At 45.0% G+C, this 26,282-nt stretch overlaps 1 protein-coding gene and 1 non-coding gene across 2 annotated transcripts; one reads left to right on the forward strand and one right to left on the reverse strand.

Annotated features, from left to right (window-relative positions):
• Positions 1 to 4,150: 4,150 nt before the first annotated feature.
• Positions 4,151 to 25,814, reverse strand: Asb13 (ankyrin repeat and SOCS box containing 13). The gene is made up of 6 exons (XM_015495162.2): positions 25,494 to 25,814; positions 15,180 to 15,367; positions 13,901 to 14,051; positions 12,873 to 13,007; positions 6,522 to 6,713; positions 4,151 to 5,887 (listed from the first exon to the last, which is right to left on the reverse strand). Exons 1-6 carry the CDS (start codon positions 25,792 to 25,794, stop codon positions 5,760 to 5,762), a joined length of 1,095 nt encoding a protein of 364 aa, XP_015350648.1. The 5' UTR covers positions 25,795 to 25,814; the 3' UTR covers positions 4,151 to 5,759.
• Trnaa-agc lies at positions 21,417 to 21,488 on the forward strand. Its single transcript has one exon. It is a non-coding gene; the product is annotated as a tRNA-Ala (tRNA).
• Positions 25,815 to 26,282: the final 468 nt, after the last annotated feature.

Raw genomic sequence — 26,282 nt, forward strand, 5'->3', positions numbered from 1 at the left:
TTTTTTTTTTTTTTTTTTTTTTTTTTTTTTTTTTTTTTTTTTTTTTTTTTTTTTGGTACCAGAGATTAAACTCAGGAGCACTGGGCCATTGAGCCACATCCTCTCACCTATTTTGTATTTTATTTAGAGACAGGGTCTCACTGAGTTGCTTAGTGCCTCTATTTTGATAAGGCTGGCTTTGAACTCCATCCTCCCATCACAGGCTCTCAAGCCACTGGGATTACGTGAGTGTGCCATGGAACCCAGCAGTTAAATGTTTCCTGAAGGCAAAGAGTACCTTGTTGTAGGCTGGACTGGGTATCCAAATATCACTTGTAATACTTGTTTCTGTGAAGAAATGTGTTCTGAACAGGATGTGGTGACTCATGCCTGTAGTCCCAGCAGCTCAGGTGGCTGAGGCAGGAGGATTGTGAGTTCAAAGCCAGCCTCAGCAAAAGCGAGGTGCTAACCAATTCAGTGAGCCCTGTCTCTAAATAAAATACAAAATAGGACTGGGGATGTGTCTCAGTGGCCCAGTGCTGCTGAGTTCCACCCCCAGTACCCCCCCCCAAAATGTGTCGTAGTTCACAAATGGCACCTTCCCATTGTGCCCTTGTGTGACACAGGGCTAGGCAGTTTTCTGGTACCTCCTTTATAAGAGCATGGATCCCATTCACAAAACCACTTCATCACCTCTTCCCTCCCAAAGTCCTGGCTTCCTAATACCCTTGTGCTAGGGGTGAGGGTTTCAACCTATAAGAGCATCACCCCTACCTTGCACATCCCTGGAGACAGTATCTATTCCGGGCCCCACTCCCTCAGAAACAGACTGGGAGATCCTTCAGGGCCGAGAGCTGTTTTGTGTTTTCATATCCTTAGTGCCCAGCAAGGAACCTAAAATACAACAATGACCAAAAAGAAAACAAAAGGAGGGTGAGGAGGAATGGGAAGGAAAGGAGACAGAGGAGCGGAGCGATACCCATTCCCTCTTGTCCCTCTTGGCCTCTGTCCCAAGCACAGCGGAATGAGCTAGCTTCAAAGTTCGATTAACACCGAGAAGCAGAGGGAATTGTCTTTGTCAAGAGCTTGGCATACAGACTGGTAAATGAAGGGCAAATCTTGGCTCAGAGTCAGGGACAAACTCCCCCCCCAGCTTCAAAATCTCTCTTCACAAGAACCACACACCTGGAAACCATCTGCAGGGAAATCAACTGTTATGTAAGTAAATAAACGTGTGTGTGTGTGTGTGTGTGTGTGTGTGAGAGAGAGAGAGAGAGAGAGAGAGAGAGAATCTTTCATGAATCTTTTCTCCCTTTATTATTGTTTGGAGACATTAGGCTTTTACTAAGCACCCTGTTTAGATTGGGCCAACTTAAGACATACTTTCATTCAAATTGCCAGAGATCACAGGACTTTCCTGCCAACATAACTAAGGCCTAGTCATCAAAGACATGTGGTACTATAGTGGAGAAAAGAGAAAAGGCAAAGGCCCCAAGATCTGGAAATGTTTTCTAGGCCACTGCAGAGACAGTGAGCCGCGCAGAGGTGGGGGCATCATTCGGAGCCTGTCTGCACCCTGTGTGGGGCTGCCTGCAGCTCAGCTGCTCCCAACATGAGTGAGCTGGGGAGATTTGTTCTCTGAGCCAGTTATACACTCACTTTGGTGAATAAAGGAACTCCCCGCTTAGGAGGGAAGTGTGTTGCCCCTGGAAAGAAAGCACAAGCAGTCTTCTAACAAAATAAGGGGCAAAAGTGGACATTCTTTTTGTCCTAAGTGACTTCCAAGCTCTCTGCAGACTCATCTAGAAGTATATTTGAGATAATGCAGGTAGCTTTTCTGTAGTCCAGGAAGAGGTCAGACTTCCTCCCCAGCAGACCACAAGCAACCCAGGGATGGACAACTGTGGCTGGGATCCCATGAAGCCCCTCCCACTCTCTGCCTCAAGCCTTTCACCTGCAGAGGGCAGGTAGTGCCCAGCCCAGCACTGACTAGAGACAGATGGTGCAGCTGCAGGGTGGACCCTTATTTGGAGGTAATTTTTGATCTCTCCAAAGGGTAGGTTGTGAAACTGGAGCTTTTGTCCAGAGCCCCATCTAGAAGGTTCCTCATCACCTGGAGGCCAAGGAAGCTAAGTCAGAGCAGATGAGGCTGATTGGGGAACAAGACTTCATGCATCACTCTTCTTCAGACAAGCTGAGGGTCAGTGTGCGAGCCATGGGGCATGACCAAGGGGTTTAAAGGCCTCGTTTGTCTGAGAAGGGGAGATCCAAAAAGAGACGGTGGAATAGATCTTACAACCCAAACCACAAACTCCCAGCCAATAGGAAGCTGAGGGGATTTTTAAAGCAGGATCCAGTTTATAAAAGTCACACAAATGTCTCTCTCTCTCTCTCTCTCTCTCTCTAATAAAAGAAAGATATTTTACCCCTTCTTGCTCCTCCACAGTTCAATTTTTATGAAAAAAATTAAATACCCAAACACATGATAATAGCTGTTTCTATTCAGTACCCAACATGAACAAATAGCAGCATTCTACCATTTTATTTCCTATCATTTTTTATTTATTTATTTATAAAAGAGAGAGAGAGAGAGAGAGAGAGAGAATATCTCTTTTTTGTAGATGGACACAACACAATTCCTTTATTTTTATGTGGTGCTGAGAATCGAACCTGGGTCCTGCCCGTGCTAGGCGAGCGCTCTACCACTGAGCCAAAATCCCAGCCCTCCAATCATTTTTTAAGACAGGAATATTGAGGAGTTAAGTTTCCCTTTGTTCTTATGCATAGGGATATGTCTGTCCATTCTGATTTCCCAGAGCCAGGACCAGGATGCCAGGGTGTGGTTTCCATATGTGTGCCTCATATGCATGTATTAGATGCTTGGGTTCTTCCAAATTTAAATTTATGCAAATGGTTCATACTGTAGATAGATGTGTGGCAACTTTTTTCATCCCCCATTATATTTTTTTTAGATTTGTTTACATTAAAACATGTAATTCTAATTCATCTTAAATGTTCCAGGATGTAGACATTATACAAGTACCTTCTACAGCTTAGTCCCCACTGAACACCATCTTTCACCACGACAAATATAGCTGCAGTACAAATCCTTGTGCACATCTCCTTGTGATGTCATTAAGGTATATTTATATCAGAGTAGAGCTCCTGGGGACCTGGGCTAGGCACACTTTTAACCTGTACCATCCGATCACTCTCCAAAATAGATGTTCCAATTTATTCCCCATTAATGGTTCCTAATTGTCCATAAGGTACATCAACATTTGAAAACTGTCAGATCGTTCAACATTTTTTTCAAGGTGATGGTATATGGCATCATTTTGTTGAATTAAATATTCATTAATTTACATTTCGTGTGAATGGACATTTGAAAATTCCGCTTTCATAAATCCTCTGTTCATCTTCTTATCTCAATTTCTTTCTATTGGGTTGTTAATGTTTTTCTTACCAGTTTTTAAAAAGATCTTTTTATGTTTTAATTACAATTATTTGTCATTTGTATTGCAAATGTCTTCTCCAAATCGGTCAACTGCACATTGAGTTTCAAAATACAAACTGTAAGATTTTCTGACACTAGCATCCCTGAAAACCGTAGGATCTACAAACATCAACAAAACCTCAGAAGTCATATTCATATAATTTTTACACTTGAGGAACACTTTATAAAGTGTTTTCAAAGTATCATTTAATCATCTAAATTCAGCCTCACAAAAACCTACGTGGCTAGCGGGGGCTTATTTCCTCACCTGTGGGGAGAAGGGATTGGTCAGTGGTTGGTCAAGATCCTTTTAATGATCTATGTCTGACCTGTTATTCCAATTTGGCAGCTGGGACAACCCAGGCCCAAAGGAGTAAGAAAACTGTCTTCCATCACAGCCCTGTATAAGGGTGGAGAAGCTAAACCTTAGTCATCTGGCTACTTAGGGAGTGAACCATCTTCACCCACACAGGAGGAAGCCTATCCAGTGTTTCTGCCCCCGAAAAAAAAGGGTCACATGAACACAAGGCACTTTATTCAACCTCTTTTATTGAGCATTAAGCTTATGGGCACCTGATTCTATTAAGATGTATACCATCTGGAGATGTTACCAGATTTCATTGCTAAAGGGAAGTTTCTTTTAGAAATGAAAGAGGCAGAACCCAATGATTTTTAAAAAATTATTATTGTTATTACATGCAGAAACATTGATTTGTTCAGAACAATTTCCCAGCATAAGACAAAGCTCCACCATAACAACAGCTAAAACCCCTCTCGGAAACACCTCAGGCAGCCAGCCTGAGATGCTTCACCAGCTCTGTGGCCCCACCCAAGAAACCATGTGGGCAGATGGTCTGGTGGCACCACTGGCCTCACTGTGGCCAGCTCAGTCTCCTTCTATTCCACACTGTGGATGGGAGGCCCAGGCCAGCCTGGAAGTGTCTGATGGCCACCCTGCCCCCATTTCCGGGCATGCTGGCTTCAGAATAGGCATAGCCCACATGAGCATTTCCAAGTGCTGCTTCCTGTTTCCCTAGAAACCAAATATGTCTAATTATGCAAAATCTCCGAGTTCAACTCCCTGTCGTACATGTTCTTTTTAATTAAGATAGAGAATGTCGTCAGCCACGCAAATGTTATCTGAATATACTACTTAATATTTCACCTCGTGGCCTAAAAAACTAGAAGAACTGGTTTCTATTACTATATTACTGTCTTTTCCTGCCTTGCCCCATGAGTCTCATTCCTATCCAGTTCAAAGCCCTGGACCAGTCTTACAGGTGACAGAGGTTGCATGAGCATCTGCAAGATGAATGAGTAAATGGGTACTGGTACTCATCAGGGGAGGCCACTGTCTCCTGCCAATTTTACAGCTTTAAGGAGTCAGTGAGAAAGGGTGGGTGAAGAATTCATTTGGCAACTGTAGAAACAGATGAAAAACAGTTCCTACAGAGTCTCCTAACAGCCCTTTTCACTGGGAATCACCAGCCATGAGAACGTGCATGAAGGGTCTTCCCATCATCTATTGTTTTTATGGCTCATTGACAAATCCTTAGTGTTGCAGCCCATACCTCCTATAAAGGCTCTTCATCCTACATAAACTTCTTAAAAGAGTTGAGACTTAACATTAAAGACAAACTTCCTAAGAAACACTGCTAGTTATGGGGAATTCAAAACTTGAGCCTTTCCCCCACTATGACCGTATGAAGCCCCTGAGAGGTGGGTACACCTGGGTGCAGGTAGGCCTTGGAAAGTGCCAACTGCTGCCCCCAAAAGAATATCTAGGTGGCAAGATGTCACCAGAGTGGTCATCACAGACCACAAGATCAGGTGCCTGGGACTTGGAGCTTCTATGGCATGCCACCCAGACACATGAAAATCAACAGCAGTGCCCCGAGTCCCCGGTCCTGCCTGGCCTCCCCTGTCTGTGCTCCTTGAGTCACTTATCCTGAGAGAGCCTTTGAGAGAAGGTGGGTAAAAAGAGGAAAATTGGACACTTGGGCCCACACAGAGGGACAGCACCAATTCCAGAGGACCAGAACAGGGTCATATCCACAATTATGACCTGAGACAGGCCTTTCCAAGGCCTTGGAAATCTTCTCTAGGATTTGAGAGAGAAGACCAAACAGGACAGCTGAAAGGGACTCAAAGAATGTTGTTCAGTCCTACAGCAATCACGGTGTTTCAGACAAGCAGGCAGAACCCTCTCCAGTCTGGGACTGGGCACAGCAAGGGCAGCAGTCCAGGACAGTGGCCAGCCCACCCCAGGCCACACTCCTGCAGCTCAGTTGTAGCAGAGATAATCGATGAGCCTGGGAGGGATGTTCAACTTGGCTATTTTCTCCAGTCCTCGAACACCGGTGGCCTTCCTTAAGCTTACCCTGCAGAGTTGTGACAAGGTCAGAGGTGTCTCTGGAAAAGGGAATGAGGAAGTATATGAGGTTAGTTTCAGCAAGGAGCCTAACGTCCTTCAACCTAAAAGACACTAGGGCAGAATTGGAAAAGCCTCCCTGTCCCCTGGAATTAGAAAATGCCTGCATTCCTCCTCAGCAGAGTTACCAGAGAGGATGGCCAAGGAAAGAAGACCAGGAAACAGAACGCAGGGCCACTGGGGTTTCATTTGTGGTTTAGGGGCTTTGAGCAGGGGGTTTGTTTTTGTTTTTCTGAACCACTGTGAACATTCTCCACACAGATTTGTCAGCAAGAACTAATTGGTAGCTTTAGTCCCATTTGTCAAATAGCCAGACAAATGACGCACAGCTTTAGGGTTTATTCTAGAGCAAGTGCTAATGGCTGGCAGCACTGCTCCAGGCTCCAGGTCCCAGGCCCTCTTTCCCTGGTGATGCCATGGGCCACAAAAAACCTGGGAAGAACTGGTGTGCCTGCACAAAACAGCTCCTGCTGATGGAGTACTCTAATGACATCCCAGAGGCCAAGAACAGGAGCTCAGGCCTAACTACTAAGTTCTAAATGGGAGCTCAGGGAGAACTGTTAGACTAGCCTAAGGCCAAGGGTGGAGGTAAGGGTGCCTGTAGGTGGGACCCACTTTCATAGTACTCAAAGCACTTGGCTGGAGCACTGCTGCTCCAAGTGTAGTCCGAAGGCTTCTTCCCACGGTTGTCCCGGGCATAGATATTGCCTCCAAACTGGATGAGCATCTCAATGAGGTCCACGTTCTTCACCTTGGCGGCATGGTGAAGGGCCGTCTCATGAAGTTTTGCTGCATTCACATTGGCTCCTGGAGGTCCAGAGCAGAGAAAATGTCAAAGGAGAGAACTTGAAGCCAAGAGAAAACTAGCTGGTAACGTGGCACCACGTGCAAAGCAATCCCCACCCAGAAAGCAAAATCAAGGCAGACTCCACCATGGCTCTTTGAGGATGTTTTTCAAACTCCAAGGGTAAAATTACTTTTTTCTCCCTATGAAAAGGCAACAATAATAAATAAAAATAACTGGAAATAGAACCAAAAAGAAGAAAAACAAGAGGCTTCCTTGTGAGTCAACTGTCAGTTCTGACGCAGTATGCTCTCGGAAGGCCACAGATATCTGGAATCTCAGCTGAGCCACCAAGTATTCCTGTGTCCTGAAGAAGACACAGTGCTCCCTCCTGCCGTGGATAACATCAGGCTCAAGAAAACCTGGTTGAATGAAAGAATAGATATTCCGTAAATATAAATATCCTTTTACTAAATAGGAGGAACAAAGGAAAATTTGGTAAAGGACCTAAAAGCTCAACTGTTAGTTAAGCTTTGTCTGCCTCATCTTTCTGGGTTTATTCAAAAAGATGCCAAGAATATCTCATGCAGCATTTTTCAATGCACTAAGAAATAAAGATTAGGATAATGAATTTGTGTAGAAATATTATTTTTAGGGCAAAGCCATTATTCCTGGGACCTCAGAATTTGTTTGGAAGAAAATACCAACTTCTTTGAAGTATGCTCCTAAGTTAGAAAAGAAGTTATAAGAAAAAGGAGACAAAAGTATTTTAAAGAGACTGGGTGCGATGGCACACACCTGTAATCCCAGCAGCTCGGGGGGCTACTGCCCCCGTCCAACGCGGGCAGCTGAACTACAGTATGAATTTGGAGTGACGCAAAATAAAATGCAGACACGAAATACCTTTACACAAGCTTCAAGACAGCTTTCCCTGGCTGGGAATGGAACCACCATTTGACCCAGCTATTCCCTTCTAGGTCTATTCCCTAAAGACCTAAAAAGAGCATGCTACAGGGACATTGCTACATCAATGTTCATAGCAGCACAATTCATAATAGCAAGACTGTGGAACCAACCTAGATGCCCTTCAATAGATGAATGGATAAAAAAAATGTGGCATTTATACACAATGGAGTATTACTCTGCGTTAAAAAATGACAAAATCATAGAATTTGCAGGGAAATGGATGGCATTAGAGCAGATTATGCTAAGTGAAGCTAGCCAATCCCTAAAAAACAAATGCCAAATGTCTTCTTTGATATAAGGAGAGTAACTAAGAACAGAGTAGGGTCGAAGAGCATGAGAAGAAGATTAACATTAAACAGGGATGAGAGGTGGGAGGGAAAGGGAGAGAGAAGGGAAATTGCATGGAAATGGAAGGAGACCCTCAGAGTTATACAAAAGTACATACAAGAGGAAGTGAGGGGAAAGGGAAAAATAATACAAGGGGGACAAATGAATGTCAGTAGAGGGGGCAGAGAGAGAAGAGGGGAGGGGAGGGGAGGGGAGGGGGGATAGTAGAGGATAGGAAAGGCAGCAGAACACAACAGACACTAGTATGGCAATATGTAAATCAATGGATGTGTAACTGATGTGATTCTGCAATCTGTATATGGGGTAAAAATGGGAGTTCGTAACCCACTTGAATCAAAGTGTGAAATATGATATGTCAAGAACTATGTAATGTTTTGAACAACCAACAATAAAAAAATTTAAAAAAAGAAAAAAAGACAGCTTTCCCTGGCTGCCGGCCTCAAGCTCCCCAAAAAGAAGAACAAGAGAAGGTCACAAGAGGCTGCTGAGAGGGCAATCATGTTCCGAAGTGGGCTTTGATTTGGGGGGGATGCTATTTCTTAGAAAATTCTATCCAAAAAAGGCAGAAGGGGTAGGATTACAAGGGAACAGGTGAGTGTAACTCAACCCAGCAGGTTTGCCTACACCTGGAGCCAGGCCGTGCTACCTGAGCTGGGACAATGCCCAAATCACTATGAAATGCAGTCATTGGTCAGGGCCCCCTGCGTGAGGACTTGATGGTGTGTACATTCAGGGCAGCTTCCCACAGGAGGCTGAGGCAGCAGGATCACGAGTTCAACACCAACCTCAGCAATTTATGGAGGCTCTAAGCAACTCAGAAAAATCCTGTCTCTAAATAAAATATTTTTAAAAAGGTTGGGGATGTGGCTCACTGGCTAAGCAACCATGGGTTCAATCCCTGGTACCAATATATATATATATTTGGTGTGTGTGTGTGTGTGTGTGTGTGTATCCCAGCATCAATAAGTAATCCCTCTAAGTGACAGATTCAAGCCACAATCATAAAATTATAAAATATGGCAGCAGTATGCCACCACTTAGCAATAACCTCAGAGGGTTAAGAGCACAGGAAATAAGCAGGTGTACAGCTATTCCAGTTGTTACTGCTCAAAGAGTATTGAAACATCCTGCTTTCTGGTTTAAAATATTTTTAACATCCTAATGAAATGTAAGAATTGTGTTCATGCTGCTAAGAATACAGCAAGCACTCCAGTGGGATAGAACAAGAGATGAACATTCTTCCCATTTACCACAGCCAAAATTCAGAGCTCAGGTCAGGAAAAATATCCCTCAATCAGGAAAAAGGCTAGACTAGTGAATTTTTCCTCCCCAGCATTAGGGATTGAACCCAGGGCCTCATACTTTTTAGGCAAGCCCTCTACTAATAAGCTACATTCCCAGCTCCCCACCCCCACCCCATCTTTTTTTTCCACTTTATTCTGAGATACTTTCTTACTAATTGTCCAGGCTGCCCTCCAACTCATAATCCTCCTCCCTCAACCTCCCAAGCAGCTGGAATTCAGGCATGCAGCACTACACCTGGTTCAGACGACCTACATACTTAGTTTGGCAAAAATGAATTGCAAAAAGTATATTAAAAAAGCAAAAATTAAAGAAAGATTTCCCCCCTATATCCAACCACTATGTCACATTAGGGATTTTCTTCCAATGCTTGTTTATAAGAATAAATACCCTGTACAATCATAACTCAAATGTAAATTTTAATGCTAAATGCACACTATAATGTCCCCAGTATAAGGTCCACAGTATCTAAAGTGCAGATAGCTTCTCTCCTGTTATTAATTCTGTCAATATTCTTGCCAGCTGGGAAGGAAAGCAATTGTCTCTATTTAACAACAGAGAAAGAGGCACAAGAGAAGCAAAACTATACTCCCAAGGTCAGAGAGGAAATTGAGGCTGGAAAGAACCTAAAAATAGTCCCTGCCTGCCATGCTATTTGCCACAGTGACTCCATAGATGAGGCCCAGGTGAAGATTCTTCCAAAGCAGCCTTCCCAAGATATACATTGGAGTTTTATTGTTGTTGTTGTTGTTGTTGTTGTTTGGTTTTTGTTTTTTTGCACTGGGGATTTAACCCAGGGGCACTTAACCATTGAGCCACATCCTCACCCCTTCTTACTTTTTATTTTGAGACAGTATCTCACTAAGTTGCTTAGGGCTTTACTAAGTTGCTGATGCTACCCTCAAACTTGTGATCATCCTGCCTCAGCCTCCCAATTCACTGGGATTACAGCTGGGCGCACCATACTCAGCACAATGGGATCTTTCTAAAACGTACACCTGGCATCATGTGCACCAGCACAGATGTGCACACAGCGATGTAGAATGGGTCTTGAAAACAGAGTGCTGAATGGAAAAAGAGACATATATAACCCCATAGCATTTATGTCCATCAAAGATAAGTACTGCAACTGATAATGTGTATCCTACAAAAACACAAAGAGCGAAAACATATGTGGATACTCATGGAGGGGCAGGGACCGAGGAAAGAAAGGAGAGAGGCAGAGAGGAAGGGAAGGAGAGGTTCGGAACAAAGCGGCTCTATGCGGCACAATGATGATAGCATGCCTTGAACTAAGTAGTATGAGACAGAGACAGAGAACAGGGATGCCGGCAAAACAACCGGTTTCATGTGGGCAACTCTCAGCGTCATGCTTCAGAGAAAGGGGTTATTAGCAAAGTTCTGATTTCAAAGCGAAATAGGATCAAAGTGGATTCAGAGTAAGAAACACAGCCAGCAAAGTGAAGGGACTAACACTTTGCATAATTAGCAAAGTGAAGGGACTAACACACCCTAGCATGCCATGAGCCAGCACAATTCTGGAACATAAGCACAAATAGCTCAATGCATGCTTTCTGAAACAATAAACAGAGGGAAAAAATAATGATGAGGACTGGCTGAGAAGGTAGAAACGAACAGTCCTCCTTCAGCAACTTCCAACTGCTTCCAGCAGAGTTAAATATTTACTGGCAGTGCTTAGATAAAAAAATGACATCACCAAAATAACTGAACTTTCACCCTCACCATTCCTCCTCCTTTGCATATAGAATCTAGTTGGTTGCACTGCTTAATGGAGAACAAAAAGTGTATCTGTCGGTATCCACCCAGTGCAACGTGGCAGCTCCACAGCTCAGCTTGCTCAGGGTGATGCTGAAATCACCATGGAAGTGCTGCATGTTCATCTAGAGGCTTGGAACATGGCTTCCTTAGATGTTTCAGAGAAAACCAACCCCGACAGTTCAGAATCATACTTTAAGACGATGCAATTTTGAGTATGTAGCGGTATGCTACTGCTTCTTTCTACTTTTCTGTGAGTTCAAAATGTTCCACAATGAAAAACTAGTTTTTGAGGGAAAAAAAATAATGATCCATTTGATCCAAGAAAAGCTGTTAAAGGAGATCAGAATGGCCACAGGGGATCACACACAGAGTTGACAGTGTGAGCATCATCAAGCATTGAGCTAGCACTGAACACCGCAGAGGCTTACCCAAACCCTGGTCATCTGCAATTTCCCAGGAATATGGAAACTCCCTTTAAAAACTACAGGGTAAGGGCCGGGGATGTAGCTCAGTTGGTAAAGTGCTTGCCCCCCATGCACAAGGCCCTGGGTTCCCCAGCATCAAAAAAAAAAACAAAAAAACTGGGTAACCTTTTTTAAGGCTATAGTGGACATTATGGTTGTCCCCTCTTCCTTTCCAACTCTCCTCCACTGTGGCCACTTGGCAACGTGCAGTGGGGGTACTGGGGTGGAATGAGAGGACCCACCTAACCTCAGCTGCAGGTGTGAGCGCTCACTAGTTTTATCATCTACCCCTACCACAGTAATTAGTTCAAATGATCAATTAGATTTTGGACAAGTTGGGGACAAAGCCAATTAAATTTTGGACAAGTTGGGGACAAAGGGATCAGTTTGGGTTTGGACACAGGATCCAGTTTGGGGCAATGAAAGCTAGGGGAGGATGCCAGAGACATCTGGAAAGGAGACTTCTCAGTCTTCTGACAAAGCTACCAGAGCTTTAAGAAGTACAGCTACCAGAGCTTTAAGAAGTACAGATTTTAAGCCTGAATCTACTATAGCCACCTGACCACTACCCCAGGCTATAACTAACACATCGGGAAACAGAATTGCAAAACTCAAAGAAATGGAGGTCTTAGTGACAATGTTGAACCATCAAGTCAAAGTGACCCTAGACCTGTTCTGCTTCTCATCTTTTAAGTCCCCTGAACCAAGAAGTACACTTTATCAATTATCCAGTTGTTCCTTGTTTTCTGATTACAGCCAGCCTTCCCTATCCATAGGTTCTACATTCATGGATTCAACCAACCAAGAATCAAAAATATTCAGAAAAAAACGATTGTATCTGTACTGAACATGTACAGACTTTTCCCCACCTTCAAAAAAGAGTGAGCCTTTTCAGACACGTTGGCAATGGTTTGGATTGCAAATGCTCCATTCTCCTAAGACTGCAGACTCCACGTCCCATTATTCCCCTGTCTCTTTTGGATTCAGACAACAATGCCATCAGGCATCGACTGTGCATGATTGCCTGTGTCCTCTAAAAATAGTGTTTTGCATTTGTTGAGCACCAACCACACACCAAGCACTGTGGAGACATGATTAAGACTCCTCCCATTAACCCTGCAAAAATAGGTTTTGTTTTTCTAGTTTTATAGAAACTGAGGTCAAGTTCTCCCTGGCAAGTATGAGAGCCAGCTTCAAACACTGATCTGCTGCCCAGCTTTTGCCAGACATAGCACGGGTAAGCCATTCATGCAGGTAAATACTAGCTCAGGTAAGTCACCCACGTAGGTAAATACCAGCTCAGGTGATTAACTACGTACATACCTGCATTGAGAAGCACTTTGACACAGTCCAGGTGCTCCCGTGCACAGGCAACGTGCAGAGGGGTCCCAAAATGGCAATCGTGCGCTTCCAGATTGGCCCCGACGTCAATAAGAAGCCTCACACATTCAGAACTCCCTTGTAATAAATGGAAAAGAATGGAAACATCCATGAGTATGTGCTTTGGAAATAATAAGCATGGCAAACATCAACTGTAACAGATGGCCCTGTGGCTGTGGGCATCTCAGTCCTGCCTCCTGGCTGAACTCACTCAGCCTTTGCCTGTTGAGAGCCACAGTTTAGTCGGAATGACGCCTGGCATTTTTCGATAGGGAATGGTTGAAAGGTGACCCTGCTCCAGGGCAGCTCCGGGATTAGGATGGATCCTGCTGGGAATTGGAGCCCGGTGGAGGGAGTGTGTTCCCGGGAAGTATGTGTAGAGTGCCGGTGAAAGTTCCGGAATAAAGAGTTGCTGTTTGAACCTACAAGGCTTTGTGGTGGCTCGGTTATTTGTGCCCAGCCAGACTTCGGCATTTGCCACTATGTAGGTAGCCCTGCTTCTTTCTGGCTCCTCTTTCTGTCTCCGATGCAGGTTTGGATCAAGATTCAGGGCCCTCTGCTATCCTCTCTTGGCACATCTGCCCCAGACTGCATCTTCACTTTTCATATAATTACCTCTCCACTGTTGGTAGCTACCCAGTTTCCACCTCCAGCCCTGAAACCCAACACCACAGCTACAACTGTGCTGGCCAGGCTCACCTGTATGCTGTGACCACCACACAGTCCTGTCTCTCCTTCCCAGGGGTCCTGCTCCTGGCCAATCTCTTTCAGCCCGCAGCATGGCTCCTAGCTCAAACTTGAGCCATATTTGACTCCATGCACTCTCTGTCCCACCAAGTCCTATTGATTCTTCCCCAAAACCTTTTAAATAAATCCATCCCTTGCCACATTCCTACTCTAGGTTGTAAACGCTTTGCACTGGATCAGCTTTGCACTGGATCATTTCGATGGCCCCTAACTCATCAACTCACCACTCATGCATGCCTCATGCAGCGGGGACGCTGTGTACAATGGGGGATTGACCTTCGCCCCATAGGACAGCAAGAGCTTCACACACTCAATGCTTCCAGAGGCACAGGCATCACAGAGAGGGGTGCTGCCATCGATGTTTCGAGCATCCACCTCAGGGGGAATTAGAAACAAGTGTCAGAGGGCACAGCAAACACTTGCAACTTCTTTCTCATCTTGATGTGCACTCACCTTTGCAAAGACATGTCTTAGAAGCTGGTGTGCAATTATGTACCAAGGCATCAGCCAAACAAAGAAGTTCAAAGAGAAAGAGATGCTGTTGGGGGAGGGAGTGCCCATCAGCATCCCAAGTACAGAAGTCCTCCCACTGGAGGTTCTTTTCTCCTGGGGCAGGAGAGACCTCTGCCTCACGGCTATCTCAAATAACTAATAAGCACAAAGCAGGAAAGTAGAGGGTGAGGCTGCCAGCTGGGGGAGGCAGGATATAAAAATGGGTTTTAACTGAAACCTCCACTAAAAGGAGGCCCAAGACTGCTTAACATGCCTCCTCTAGGGTGAAAATCATGGGCCAGCAAAAGGCAACTCCCTAAATTGGCAAATTCTAGTTATAATTTGTCCAAATTCAGCTTCTATGTGGGAATATGCTGAAACTCATCCCATTGCAAGCTTCTGGAAAAAGTAGATGGTACACTGCCTTCACTTCTTCCCCACCCTGGCACTCTGAGACCAGAGCCCTGCATTCCTTATAAGTCACTCAGTGGGGGAGGGGAAGAGGGCCTGCCAGCTCCCCAGAGCCAGCTGCTAAACAGCCAGGAATTCTGCCAACTGGAAACCGCTGGCGCCTTCAAAGCCATGGGGTGAGTACTTACACTAGGGAAGGCACCAAATCAGAATTTTGGTTTTGTTTCTCTTTTTCCTTCCCTCTACCTCTAGAGAGCCAGCCTCTCTAATCCAGAACCCTGCTCTGAACCCAGGCCCCAACCCTCTCCCAGAGCAGAGAACCCCCACCAATAAATTTTGCTAAAACATCTCAGAGCATAATCACTTCCTGGCACTCTATCCTCAGTGCGCAGCACACTTGCTGTGCTTTCCTCCTCCCGAACTTCCAAGCACACCTTGTCCGGTCTTCCCGCCTTTCCTTCCCAGCCTCCCTCAAGATGTCCTGTGTATCCCCGCTTTCCCATCACAGAAGGCAAATACCAAGTCATGACTTTCCCTCCCTCCAGAGGTCTCCCTAGTCGGTTGCATCCTTTCCCGCGGCTGCAGCCCAGAGCCACTCACCTGGGCTCCAGCTGCCAGCAGTAGCTGCACGCACTGCGCCTGGCCCTGCAGACTGGCCGCGTGCAGGGGCGTGATGGAGTCCACCGTGACCTGGTTAACGCAGGCGCCGCTTTCGATCAGCTGCTGCAGCTGCAGGCTTTCGCCCCGCTGGGCTGCCTCGTGCACTGGGGTGCGCTCCACCCAGAAACCTGGAAAGGAAATGAAGCTAGCGCTAAGACCCTGACACTAAACATACAAAGGACCCGGGGGCCCTGAGACCCCAGGCAGGATACCTGATCACATAATTGGTCTCCCCCGCACTCCTGTTAAAATTCTTGAGCGATCCCCCCTGCCTGGAGGGTGGAGTCTAAACTCCTTGACAGGGCATATAAGGAAGTCTGTGGACCTCGCCCATCCTTGTGCTTGTGATCCCATCTCCCAGATCCCATCTTCCTGGGGTACAGCCCAGGTGGCATGCATAGCTCCTGCCTTACGTCCATTCAGCAGCACATCAAGATGGAATTAGCACCCTCTGCTACCACATTCAAAGACAAATAAGATGCAGCAATGGGTAGTGCACAGTCAGGAGCAAAGAAAATGTAGAAACAATCCAAAGCATGGTCACCATGATAGTGGAAGAATCTTTCAAGTAAGGAGAACTCAGAAATAGACTCTCCCAAGTTCCCAGGGACAGGCAGGGGAAGCATCACAGGGGAGGGGAAGCTGTGGTTATCCAGATCAAGTTTTGTTTATCCATCTTTGTGTTCCTAGCACCTGGCATGGCCTATGTCTCAAAGAAGATGTCCATGTCCGCAGGCTTGGTGAATGACTGCATGAGCGAATGAATGAATGAATGAATCTAACTAAATTACTAAAATGAATTATTAAGTAGACATTTTAAATGAAATTTTAGCTTTTAAAAGAAAATCTAAATTTTATTTCTTTAGAGGAAATGCAACCATTGGTAACTATACTTTCTAGCAAATAATCTTCAGCTGCAGGGGTCTTAGTGGCAACAATTGAAAACAGATAAGAAGCAGCAGGCATGATAAGAAAACAAAAAGGAAAGAAAAACAGAGAGAAAAGGAAAAAAAAGAAATTTCTCTCTATTAAAGGGCATAGTCAACAAAGTGAAAAGGCAACCCATGAAATGGATAAAATATCTGCAAATCACATATCTGATAAGGGGTTAAAACCCAGAATATATAAATAACTTCTACAACTGAACAACCAAAAAGCAAATAATCCATCTGAAAAAATGGGCAAAGGATTTGAAGAGATATTTATCCAAAGAAGAAGTAAAAATGTCCAACAAGCATATGAAAATATTCATTAAAGAAATGCAAATCAAAAATCACAATGAGGGGCCTGGGGATGTGGCTCAAGCAGTAGCGCGCTCGCCTAGCATGCATGCGGCCCGGGTTTGATCCTCAGCACCACATACAAACAAAGATGTTGTGTCCTCCAAAAACTAAAAAATAAATATTAAAATTCTCTCTCTCTCTTTAAAAAAAATAAAATAAAAAATAAATAAACCACAATGAGATATGTTCTCATACCCATTAGGATGACTATATCAAAAACAAAAATCAAAGCTAAGAAAAAAAAATTTTTTTTGGCAAGGATGTAGAGAAACTGGAACCCGGTGTGCCATTGGTGGGAATGCAAAAATGATATAACCTCTGTGAAAAATGGTTGACAATTCTCCAAAAAGTTAAACACAGAATACCATGAGGTCCAGCAATTACACTTCCTGGTATATACTCAAAAGAACTGAAAGCAGAGACCTGAGATACTGGCACATCCATGTTTATATCACCATCATTCACAGTAGTTAAAATATAGATATAACCTCAGTGTCCATCAAAAGATGAATGGACATGCAAAATGTGGCGTGTACATACAATGGAATATTATTCAACTTCACAAAGGAAATTCTGATACATGCTACAACATGGATAAATCTTGAAGGCATTCAGTGAAATAAACCAGTCATAAAAAGACAGATGCTGTATGTTTTCGCTTGCACAAGGTCTCTAAAGTCAAAATTAAAGAGTTAGAAAGTAGAATGATGGAAGATTAGGGTTTAAAGGGTCATCAAGTCAGTTTTATAAGATGAAAAGAGTTCTGAATGGGGGGTGGTGACTGTAAGGGTAAAAGAAATTGAAGTTAAAGTGTAAAAGTTAAAGGGTAAAAGACCGGGCATTGTGAAGTTTCTAAGCTGCAAGGCCTGAGTTAAAATGTAAAGAAAGGACTGGGTATTGTTAAGTTCCTATGCTACATGCAAAACCTGAAATTCCTGTAGCTGTTAAGACAATACTCGAACTGCCCAGTAAATATTTCCCCTGACTGCTTGGTTGTTTAATAACCCAGGACCCTGTGCGATCTTGCACGTAGGCATCGCAGGGCCTGGACCAATCAGTTTGAATGTGTACCCTGCTTTAGAACTGACCTATCACCCCCGCCTGACCTGTTCCCACCAATGAATGAACTAATCATGTCTCAGAATTATTGTTTGATTTTCCCGCGGTGTATGATGATTTGTTAAAGGAGACTGTGATGTATGTAAAATCCCCGCCCTCCCAAAGAAAGTGTACTTAAGCAGTGCTCAGCCCCTGCTCCGGGCTCTGGGCTGTTCTCCCTTCTTGAGTGAGCACGGAGCCCCAGCATGCTGGAATCTCAATAAACCCCACTTGCTGTTGCATGAGTCGCGGTCCCTTGGTGGTCCAACGCTTTGCTGGACCTTACAGTGACGATTATACAATATCCATCCGTCTGTGTTTATGGCACGGAACTGTATACTTAAAAATGGCTATAATAGTAAATTTTATGTCTTATATTCTTTACTACTATTAATTTTAAAAAATTTAAGAGTAGCAAAAAGATGAAGGAGGACCTAGGGCATAGTGAGAGCAGTCGCCTACTGATGGCTGTCTGCAGGAGACAGCTCTACAATGGGAGTAGGAGGGGGTGCTTGCTGCCCGGGGTGACACCCCCAAGCCACTGGATGGCCCTTCTAGGGCTGCAATGCAAGGGGGAGGGAGCAACTCCCTTCATGAAGACCAGCAGCCAGCAATGCAGAGATGACATCCCAGGGACAGCCCTGGGACAAGATAACCTTAAATCTATCCCTGAAGAGTAAGCACAAGAAATGTGGTTAACTAGCAGACTGACTGGCCAGGCCTGACCACAGCCTGGAGTCTGGACCCTGGTGTGACAGGATATTCCCTCCTCTCAGCACTATCTCCCTCAGGGAGTGACACCTTGGAAACCTGAGACCCTGCACTGTTCAGGCAAGTTCTCTCTAGGGCTAGATTCCTCCCCTAAATCCCTCTCGGTCACAGGCTCCCTCTCACCCCTCTCTGTCTAACACAGCTAAATCACAAGTTGGTCATGTGGGCCCTGCTCACAATCCTCCAGTGGCTTCTTTCTCCAGCGTAGGACCTGCTTGCTGCTGTGACACAATCCTGGCAGTTTCCCTCCCAGCCCTACTCTTCTCCAACTGAGACAGAAATTTGGGGATAAAGGAAGATACTGAGTCTCAACTGAAGTGCCCATTGAAATGCAGGAAACACCTAGGAACCATTGAGATGCAGAAAGCACCCAGGAACAATGGCAACCCGCCAGCACTTGCCCACTGCCTGTGCCCCACCTTGCCCTCCAACAAGAGGGCTGTGCACAAGTACAGGAAAAACTAGCTAAGAATTGTGTCACTCCACCTTGGCTTCACCTCTAGTCGAGACCCCAGCAACTGTCCCACTCTAAATATTGAGACCCCCACATCAACTTTCTACCTCAAGTGTGTATTTCTTGCTTTACCCCAAAGGTGTTTCTCTTGAGATAGCCCCCCTTCCCCCTTGAATACTCCATCTACTTGCCTAAATAAACATCAATCTGTGCCTTTGACTGGCATGTGCTGAAATTCTTTGCCATCAAAGAACTCCGCTTGTCCAGAACCACATTCCCCCTTCACTCCCAGAATTCCGCGGATCCTTCTTAGGAAGCTTGTCCTCTCTGGTGACACAATGTCTCTGAAGTCCTTCAGGTTCAGAGTGTCAAACAGTCTCAGGCCTCTGTGTGTGCTGTTCTTCCACTGCCTGGATTGCCCTCCCTCAGTCCCCCAGGCCCCAGGTCCACCTTCTTTCCAGTCAAGTGACTAAATTCCTTCTCTACCACTAAGGCCCAGAGGAATGTCTGCACTTTCAAGAAGCCTCAGAGCAGCGTGTGGCTCACCCACCCCTGCCCTTCATCTCTGTACAAATAGCTAATTCGCATCCTTCCCTTCCTGACCTAAGGCAGTCCTTGGGCACCTTGGAGACAGGACCATGGCAGATTGGTGTCCAGCTCCAGCATAGACCTGACACACAAGAATCTGAATGAATAAATATTCCCTAGAAGCATCTTTTACTTGCTGAGCTGAGCTTTTTATCCCTGCAGCTAGTTCTATCCCTGCTCAGCCAAACCACAACTTCCAGCCCCTTACAAGTCTACCCACTACCAGACAATGACCTGAGACAACAGGGTTGTACTTGCAGACTCTGGCCAGCCAGCCATACTAAGGAACTGGAGCGTCAATTAAAGAAGAGTTTGTGTTATAACAGGAGAGAGGCTGTAGCCAGGGCAGCCTGTGATCCAGCGCCGACTGCTGGATTCCAGCTCATTCCTGCCTCTCTCCTCCATTTCAGTTCAGAATCACAGTGATGCTTACATTGTTCCTCATGCTCACCTGTTGCTTGTAGCCCCACCCCCAACCCCACCCCCAAAGAATGGTTAAGCAAAAACCTTTGCCTTGAACCTAGAAAGTTCCACGAATATTGTCTACATATCTACTGCCAGATAACTGCTTAAATCCTCACATCTCAGAGTCAGGCCCAGGACCAAGCCTGACCCTCCAGATTGAAAAGCCCTAGCTGAGGACATCAGGCTGCTCAGTCTGCCCTTGGGGAGCTGATGGGTACAGTGACCAGCCCCACTGGTGAATTCAGATCAGTCTCTGTCACTAACAACTGGCCCTGTGACCTTGGGCAACCTATTCTTCTCTCAAAACCTCTGTCTCATCCCTTATAAAATGGAAATATTAATGCCCAGCTCACAGGGTGGCCAAGACTGAATGGACTAACACCTGGACATTATTTTATACAGTGCCTAGCTAACTGAAAACACTCAGCAAGTGACAGGTGTTGCGATTATTGAGGAACCCTTATTATCATTATTACTATTCCTGAGTCCTGCTTGGAGCTTGTGTGCCAGCTCTCTGTCTTTGTTCCATAACAAGCCCCATCTTGTACTGAGTCCCAGTAACTCAATCCTTGTTGCAGTCCCCAGCGGGCAACTGACTGAGTCCCTGACCAGTTTACCTGCTCAGTTCCCACCTGCTCAGTTTCCGGGTCCCCTGAGATTTTGCTGGGGCCAGCTCCCCAAATCCCACTGCTAAATAACTAGGAATTCTGCTGACCAGACAGCCAGGGTATGAGTATTTATACCAGGAAAAAGAGCAAATCAGAGTTTTATTTCTGCTTCTTTTTCTTCGCCCATCCACACAGAGAGCCAGTTTGCCGGCACCTTGTTTAGTCATTCTGGAGCACAGAGTCCTACTCTTTGAGCCCAGTCAGTAACTACTCAGCCCAGGCCAGGTCTACCCTTCCAGAAAGAGCCCTACAAGCAAATTCTCCAGAGATCATCTTCCATACTGTTCTGTCTGTGCCCACTCTGGTGGACCTAACTTGACCATGATCATGACCCAAGTCACTCTTCTCCCAGCTCAGCCTCTCCACGATCAAGAGACCCAAGGACACCTTCAACAGAAAGCTGATCCAGCACTATGGTTTTGAATTGTTTTCAAATATCCAAGATGCACTGTTAAATGTTGTACAGGCTGGGAATCTTGTTCAAAATAAGTCACTAAAGGAAATCTGGGGTCCCGGCAAAAGAACAGTCATTTCAGAATTGAACACAATAAGAAGGTTCTAGTATAAGCCTCTCCCCCAAAACATTCTTGAAATAAAGAGGGCTCTCCCACATGCCCCATCAATAAATGTAGTTAGATATAGTTAGATGGGAGTGGCCCCCCAAATGCTGGGAAACCACCACAGAAGCACCATGATTGAGCACCAGAAGCTGCAGGGGATGGCTTTCTGAAGGGTCTCAGTTGGCTCATCTTTAGCTCTCAGAGAGAAGTCTGGTATGCTGCAGACATCTAAGTGCTGCAGTGCTGCAGATATCTAAGATTTGTGCACATAATGACAACTGTTAGGGGTTGGGGATGTAGCTCAGTTGGTAGAGTGTTTGCCTAGCATGCACAGGCCCTGGGTTCAATCCTCAGCACCACCAAAAACTGTTATAGCTAAGAGGACCTCTGACATCTTTTAGGACTGATACTCCCAGGAAAGGACTGCAAGCACACCACATGCTCCCCAAACTGCAGTACAATAACCATAAAGGAATATAAGTGCAGGTGGGGAGACCAGCCTCTCTGTCCTCATGGATTTAGCTCTGGGCACTTATGGGTTTATCCTCTCTCCCCAGAGCTCAAGGATGACAATACCTACATGGCAGAATCATTGTGGTAACTAAAGACAATATGTGTGCTGAGAAGTAGGTGCTTAATAGTGTTGATCGTCATCACCAAACTTTAATCATGCAGTCTGCATTTAAACTTTAACAGACCAGAAATTAGCAGGCACCTTGATTTCCAAGGGGGGATTGAACCTAGGGTGCTCTACCACTGGGTTACATCCCCAGTCTTTTTTATTTTCTATTTTGAGACAAGATCTTGCTAAGTTGCCCAGGCTGGACTTGAACTTGTGAACTTCCTGCCTCAACCTCCTGAGTAACTGGGATTACAAGTATGCACCCAGCTGTCTTTTGTTGCTTTTAAAGATATTTTTTCAACCGTGTCTTTTAAAGTGTTTTAATTATGATTCCTAAAATATTCTTTGTCAGTAGACTTAAGATCAAATGACCTACAGTATGGTTTTAAGATGTGTTTGATGAGGTTGAAAATATTAAATATTTTTCCCTTCTTGGAGAAAACAGTCAAAACTGAATAAGAGTGGGAAAAAGAAAGTGAAACACAGTAAGTGAAAGTGAAAGGCAAAGAGAAAGGAAGTAAAAATAGCTTGCCTAATGAATAAAGGCCAGGAGGAAGGAAAGAAGTTCTCTGCTTAATGAAAAAGGAGCCTTCTACAAAGACCTTGAGGAAAATGCACCTTATTAGACACGTTCATCTCCAAACCTCCCTCCCCTCTCCTCCTCACTCACCCATCCAGCAGCCTGCTACCTCCACTTCCCTTGCCTTTGGCCACCCCAAGACACTTATGACCAAATTCGGGAGAGGTTCCCTGTCCCCTGGTTCCCAAGGCCTAGCAAGGCACAATGAGCCTGGGCTTTGCCTCAGAAAGACCCGAGCTCTGGTCCTAAAGGGAAGCTATTCATTTTAAATCCATTAAGCCTCAGTTTTCTTTTGACTGGGGATATAGTTTCACAGGACCATTTTATGAAGAAAATAAGATAATGGTTTACATTATTTTGCCCATGAGAGTGCTCAGTGTTTGTAACGTACTATTATTTCCTTTGATACTTTTGTTGGCCCTAAATAAGTTTTTCTGTGTTAGAGTCTGTAAACAAGTCAAAATAACACCTGGCATTTAGCCAGGGGAATGTTAGAGTTCGTAAACAAGTCTGGATGGTGCCTGGCAAAATACCAGAGGGAGTGGTTTGAGAAGTAACAAAAGCGAGCCATTAAGTGTGGAGTTTCCTTATTGGTTGACTGCTGTATCTAGTTTATGCTAATTAGATAAGCTGTGTGGAATGTATAAATACTGCTCCTGTCCTGCAATAACCGGCTTCCACTCCTGCTGTATCAACGTACACAAGTAGTTCGTCACCCCCGGGTTATTTTGCTGCAGCCGGACTGCGGCATTTCTGGTTGCTTGTTAACAAGTTTTCTTTGAATTCCTATTTTAGAATAAACTTCCTGCTCAGGAGTGGGGTTGTCACTCAGTGGATGAGCCCTTGCCTCCCACATGTGAGGCACTGGGTTTGATCCTCAGCACCACACAAAAATAAAGATATTGTGTCCATGTATAACTAAAAAATACTAAAAAGAAAAAAAAAAAAAGAATAAACTTCCTGCTCAAAGTGTCTCTCTCCTCCTTAGAAAATGCCCTGGATTTCTGCCTTATTGAATTCTTTTTTCTCCCTGCCCCCCACCCCCAGAAGTAAAGAATGTTAGAATTAGATCCCCCAAAATCTCATTCCATTGAGGGTAAAAGAGAAGGCATAAATCCACATAAGCAAAGAAAAATCAAGCAAGTTGGGAGACAAAAGCTGTGGGGTGAATTTGAGAAAATTTGGGGAACTGGACAGCAGACACGTGTCAATATCTAAATTCTTTGTGCTTATTGAAAGGCCATAGTGTAAGACTGTAATCAATACCTCTGTGAGATGTTATATTAAAAATATATACCCCCCAAAAAAAAAAATTTGCAACAACCAGGCACTGTGGCACAGGCCCATAATCCCAGCAGTTTAGGAGGCTGAGGCAGGAGAATCACAAGTTCAAGGCCTGCCTCAGGAACTTAGGGAGATCCTGTCTGAAAATTAATAAAAAGGACTTGGTATGTGACTCAGTGGTAAATCACCCCTGGATTCAATCCTAACAAACAAAAATAAAGTAAATAAAATTATATAACAATAAATTCCTCTATTATGTATAATGCACCCATAAAAAAATTGTTAAAAATGAAAAATCTAAATGTTTGGTTAGAGTACACCACAGATCAGAGAATTTGAGGTCACAATGCTAAAGTGGGTTAAAGCTCCTATGGTGCCCTCCACCTCCACTGGGACAGCAATATTGTTTTGTATCCAACACATTCAACTTACTCCTTAGGGTTGGTCATTAAAAAGTCAGCAAAACGTGTTTTTAGAGAAATATACTGAATTAAAATATGACAATGTCAAAAACATCCATGAGCCCAGGGGGTTAGAAATCAGTTAACTAAGAACATACCTTTCTTCTATTGATAAATCCTTTATGCAGAAAACATGCTTGAAGTGCCACCATACTATTTTGAATCCTCTACCATAACAAAATAAAATGTGTATTTAAATAGGCTTTGCAAGGAAGGAGAGGAGAAAAGGAGGAGTACTGGAAACTGAATTATATTCCATGCTTTTATAATTTTGTCTAAATGAATTCAAATGTTATGTATAATTAAAAAGAACCATGGCATAAAAATAAACAAATAAATAAGCTTCAGTGGTTAGCTGTTCATTGCATATTCAATTGAACCAATCAAACACAGATCACACTGTCAGGGTCAAAGTCTTAAACCTGCCTGCAATCAAATGCCAAGTAAAAACAGAAGTTTTATTAAATGCCTTGACCATTTTGAAGGGGGGTGTTTGGCAAAATCAAATAATATCTGTGCCTTGCTATCTCTGCAATTTCTTTTTCAAATAAATTTACCCTTATGACTTTCAGCTTTCATTTGCATTAGTTTTTACAGCGTAAAAGTATTTTGAGGCATTTTAAGGGTTTGTTTTTTTTTTTGGGGGGGGGTTGTTTGTTTGTTTGTTTGTTTTGTCTTTTCTTTTCAGGCTTCAAAGTACTTTCTGCGTTCATTTCATTTGCCATAATACTACTTCATTAAAAAAAAAAAAAAAGGTTTCCTTCCCCTTAACAATGTCCCTTTTCGTCTCATCCATTTGAGTCTTGAGGGACCCAAATGACAGCGTGTAGAACTGATACTCGCTTTATCACCGCGTGTGCTACAGGGTCCCTCATTCTGGAGTCAATTCCCTGCCACAGCCGGCCGCGTCCATAGGATGCTTGTGACAGTGCACCACGGTCTCACAGGCGGCTGGGAGGCGTTGAGGCTCATACCAGGGCCACCAACCAAGAGACCCGATGGACACGTACCAAGTTCTTCCCCTCAAGTGTACAACGACACCCCACCACCACCATCACACACCCCGCACCTTCCCCAACGTGCGCAGGGCTCCGGTGGGTTTGGGGTTCTGAAACCAAACCTCACACTTGGTGCGTCACACGATGACCAGCCCTGCAGTGCGCTACTTGGGTGAAAGTGCCGGACACAGAGCCGAGTCTGAGATGCTCGAGATCACCAGGATCCTGTTCTATCCGCGGCCCACCCACCAAACGCCCCTGACCACCAACTCCGAACAGAGCATGTCACCCATCTCCGGAACGAATGCCATCAGATGCGCCTCTTGGGTCCCCTCTTAACAGCTGCTCCCACGGTCCCCGCTCTTTCGCCAGCAGGCGATTTCCTCCCCGCGCCCGTGTCCTCCGAGGCACCCTGCTCATACCCACGTCGCCCAGGAAGCAGCTGTCAGCAGCCCGCGGCTCCATGCGGCTCTCTGGCTGGGTTCCGGCGCGCTGGGACCTGATCGGGGACCTGCCCGGCTGCGCCGGGCCACTGGGNAGCCTCGGAGCCGGGCGGTCAGCTGCCGGAGGTGGCAGCGCGCCGGGAGTTGTAGTTCCTGCTGTGTTGACGCGATTCCCCGGACGGTGGCTACCGCCTGGTGCCAACCCTGAGTCCCCCTTCGCTAAGTGCCCCCGCGCTTTGCCAAACAACTGAGAAGGTGTATACTTGCATGTAGGAAACATATCAGTGTGCAAAACACGCGTTTCCGTGTAAACGTTTGCCTGTGTGGAAATGTGTCCATGTGCAAACCGTGTGAGTGTACACGTGCAAAGCATGATCTGCGTGTTTACTTGCAAAACACGAATGTTTGCAAAACATGCTTGTCGCGCAAAACGAGTGTCCATGTGAAAAATGTGTCCAGCTGCCAAAACTCACCCCGAGGCTTTGCACTGATCGCGTTCGGTTCACTTTCAGGAAACTCTTCCCTTCAGAACTCTTCCCTAGCTCTTCTTTCTTTCTTTTGTGTTAGCGCAAAAAGACTGGGAGGATCGCAGACTTCACAAAGCAGCTCAGCGCTTTATTCAGGAACAACGTTTCACACAGGAGAAGGGGACGCAAGGACGAAATGACGCCATGGTGGGACCCACTTTCCTGATGGAAAAGGAGCCCCCGAACAAAGAAAGGGCCAGGGCTTAGATAGGTTATTCTCAGAGGTGGTCTAGTGAGCATA

This window comes from Marmota marmota, unplaced genomic scaffold (genome assembly GCF_001458135.2).
Source record: "Marmota marmota marmota unplaced genomic scaffold, marMar, whole genome shotgun sequence".
NCBI lineage: Eukaryota > Metazoa > Chordata > Mammalia > Rodentia > Sciuridae > Marmota > Marmota marmota.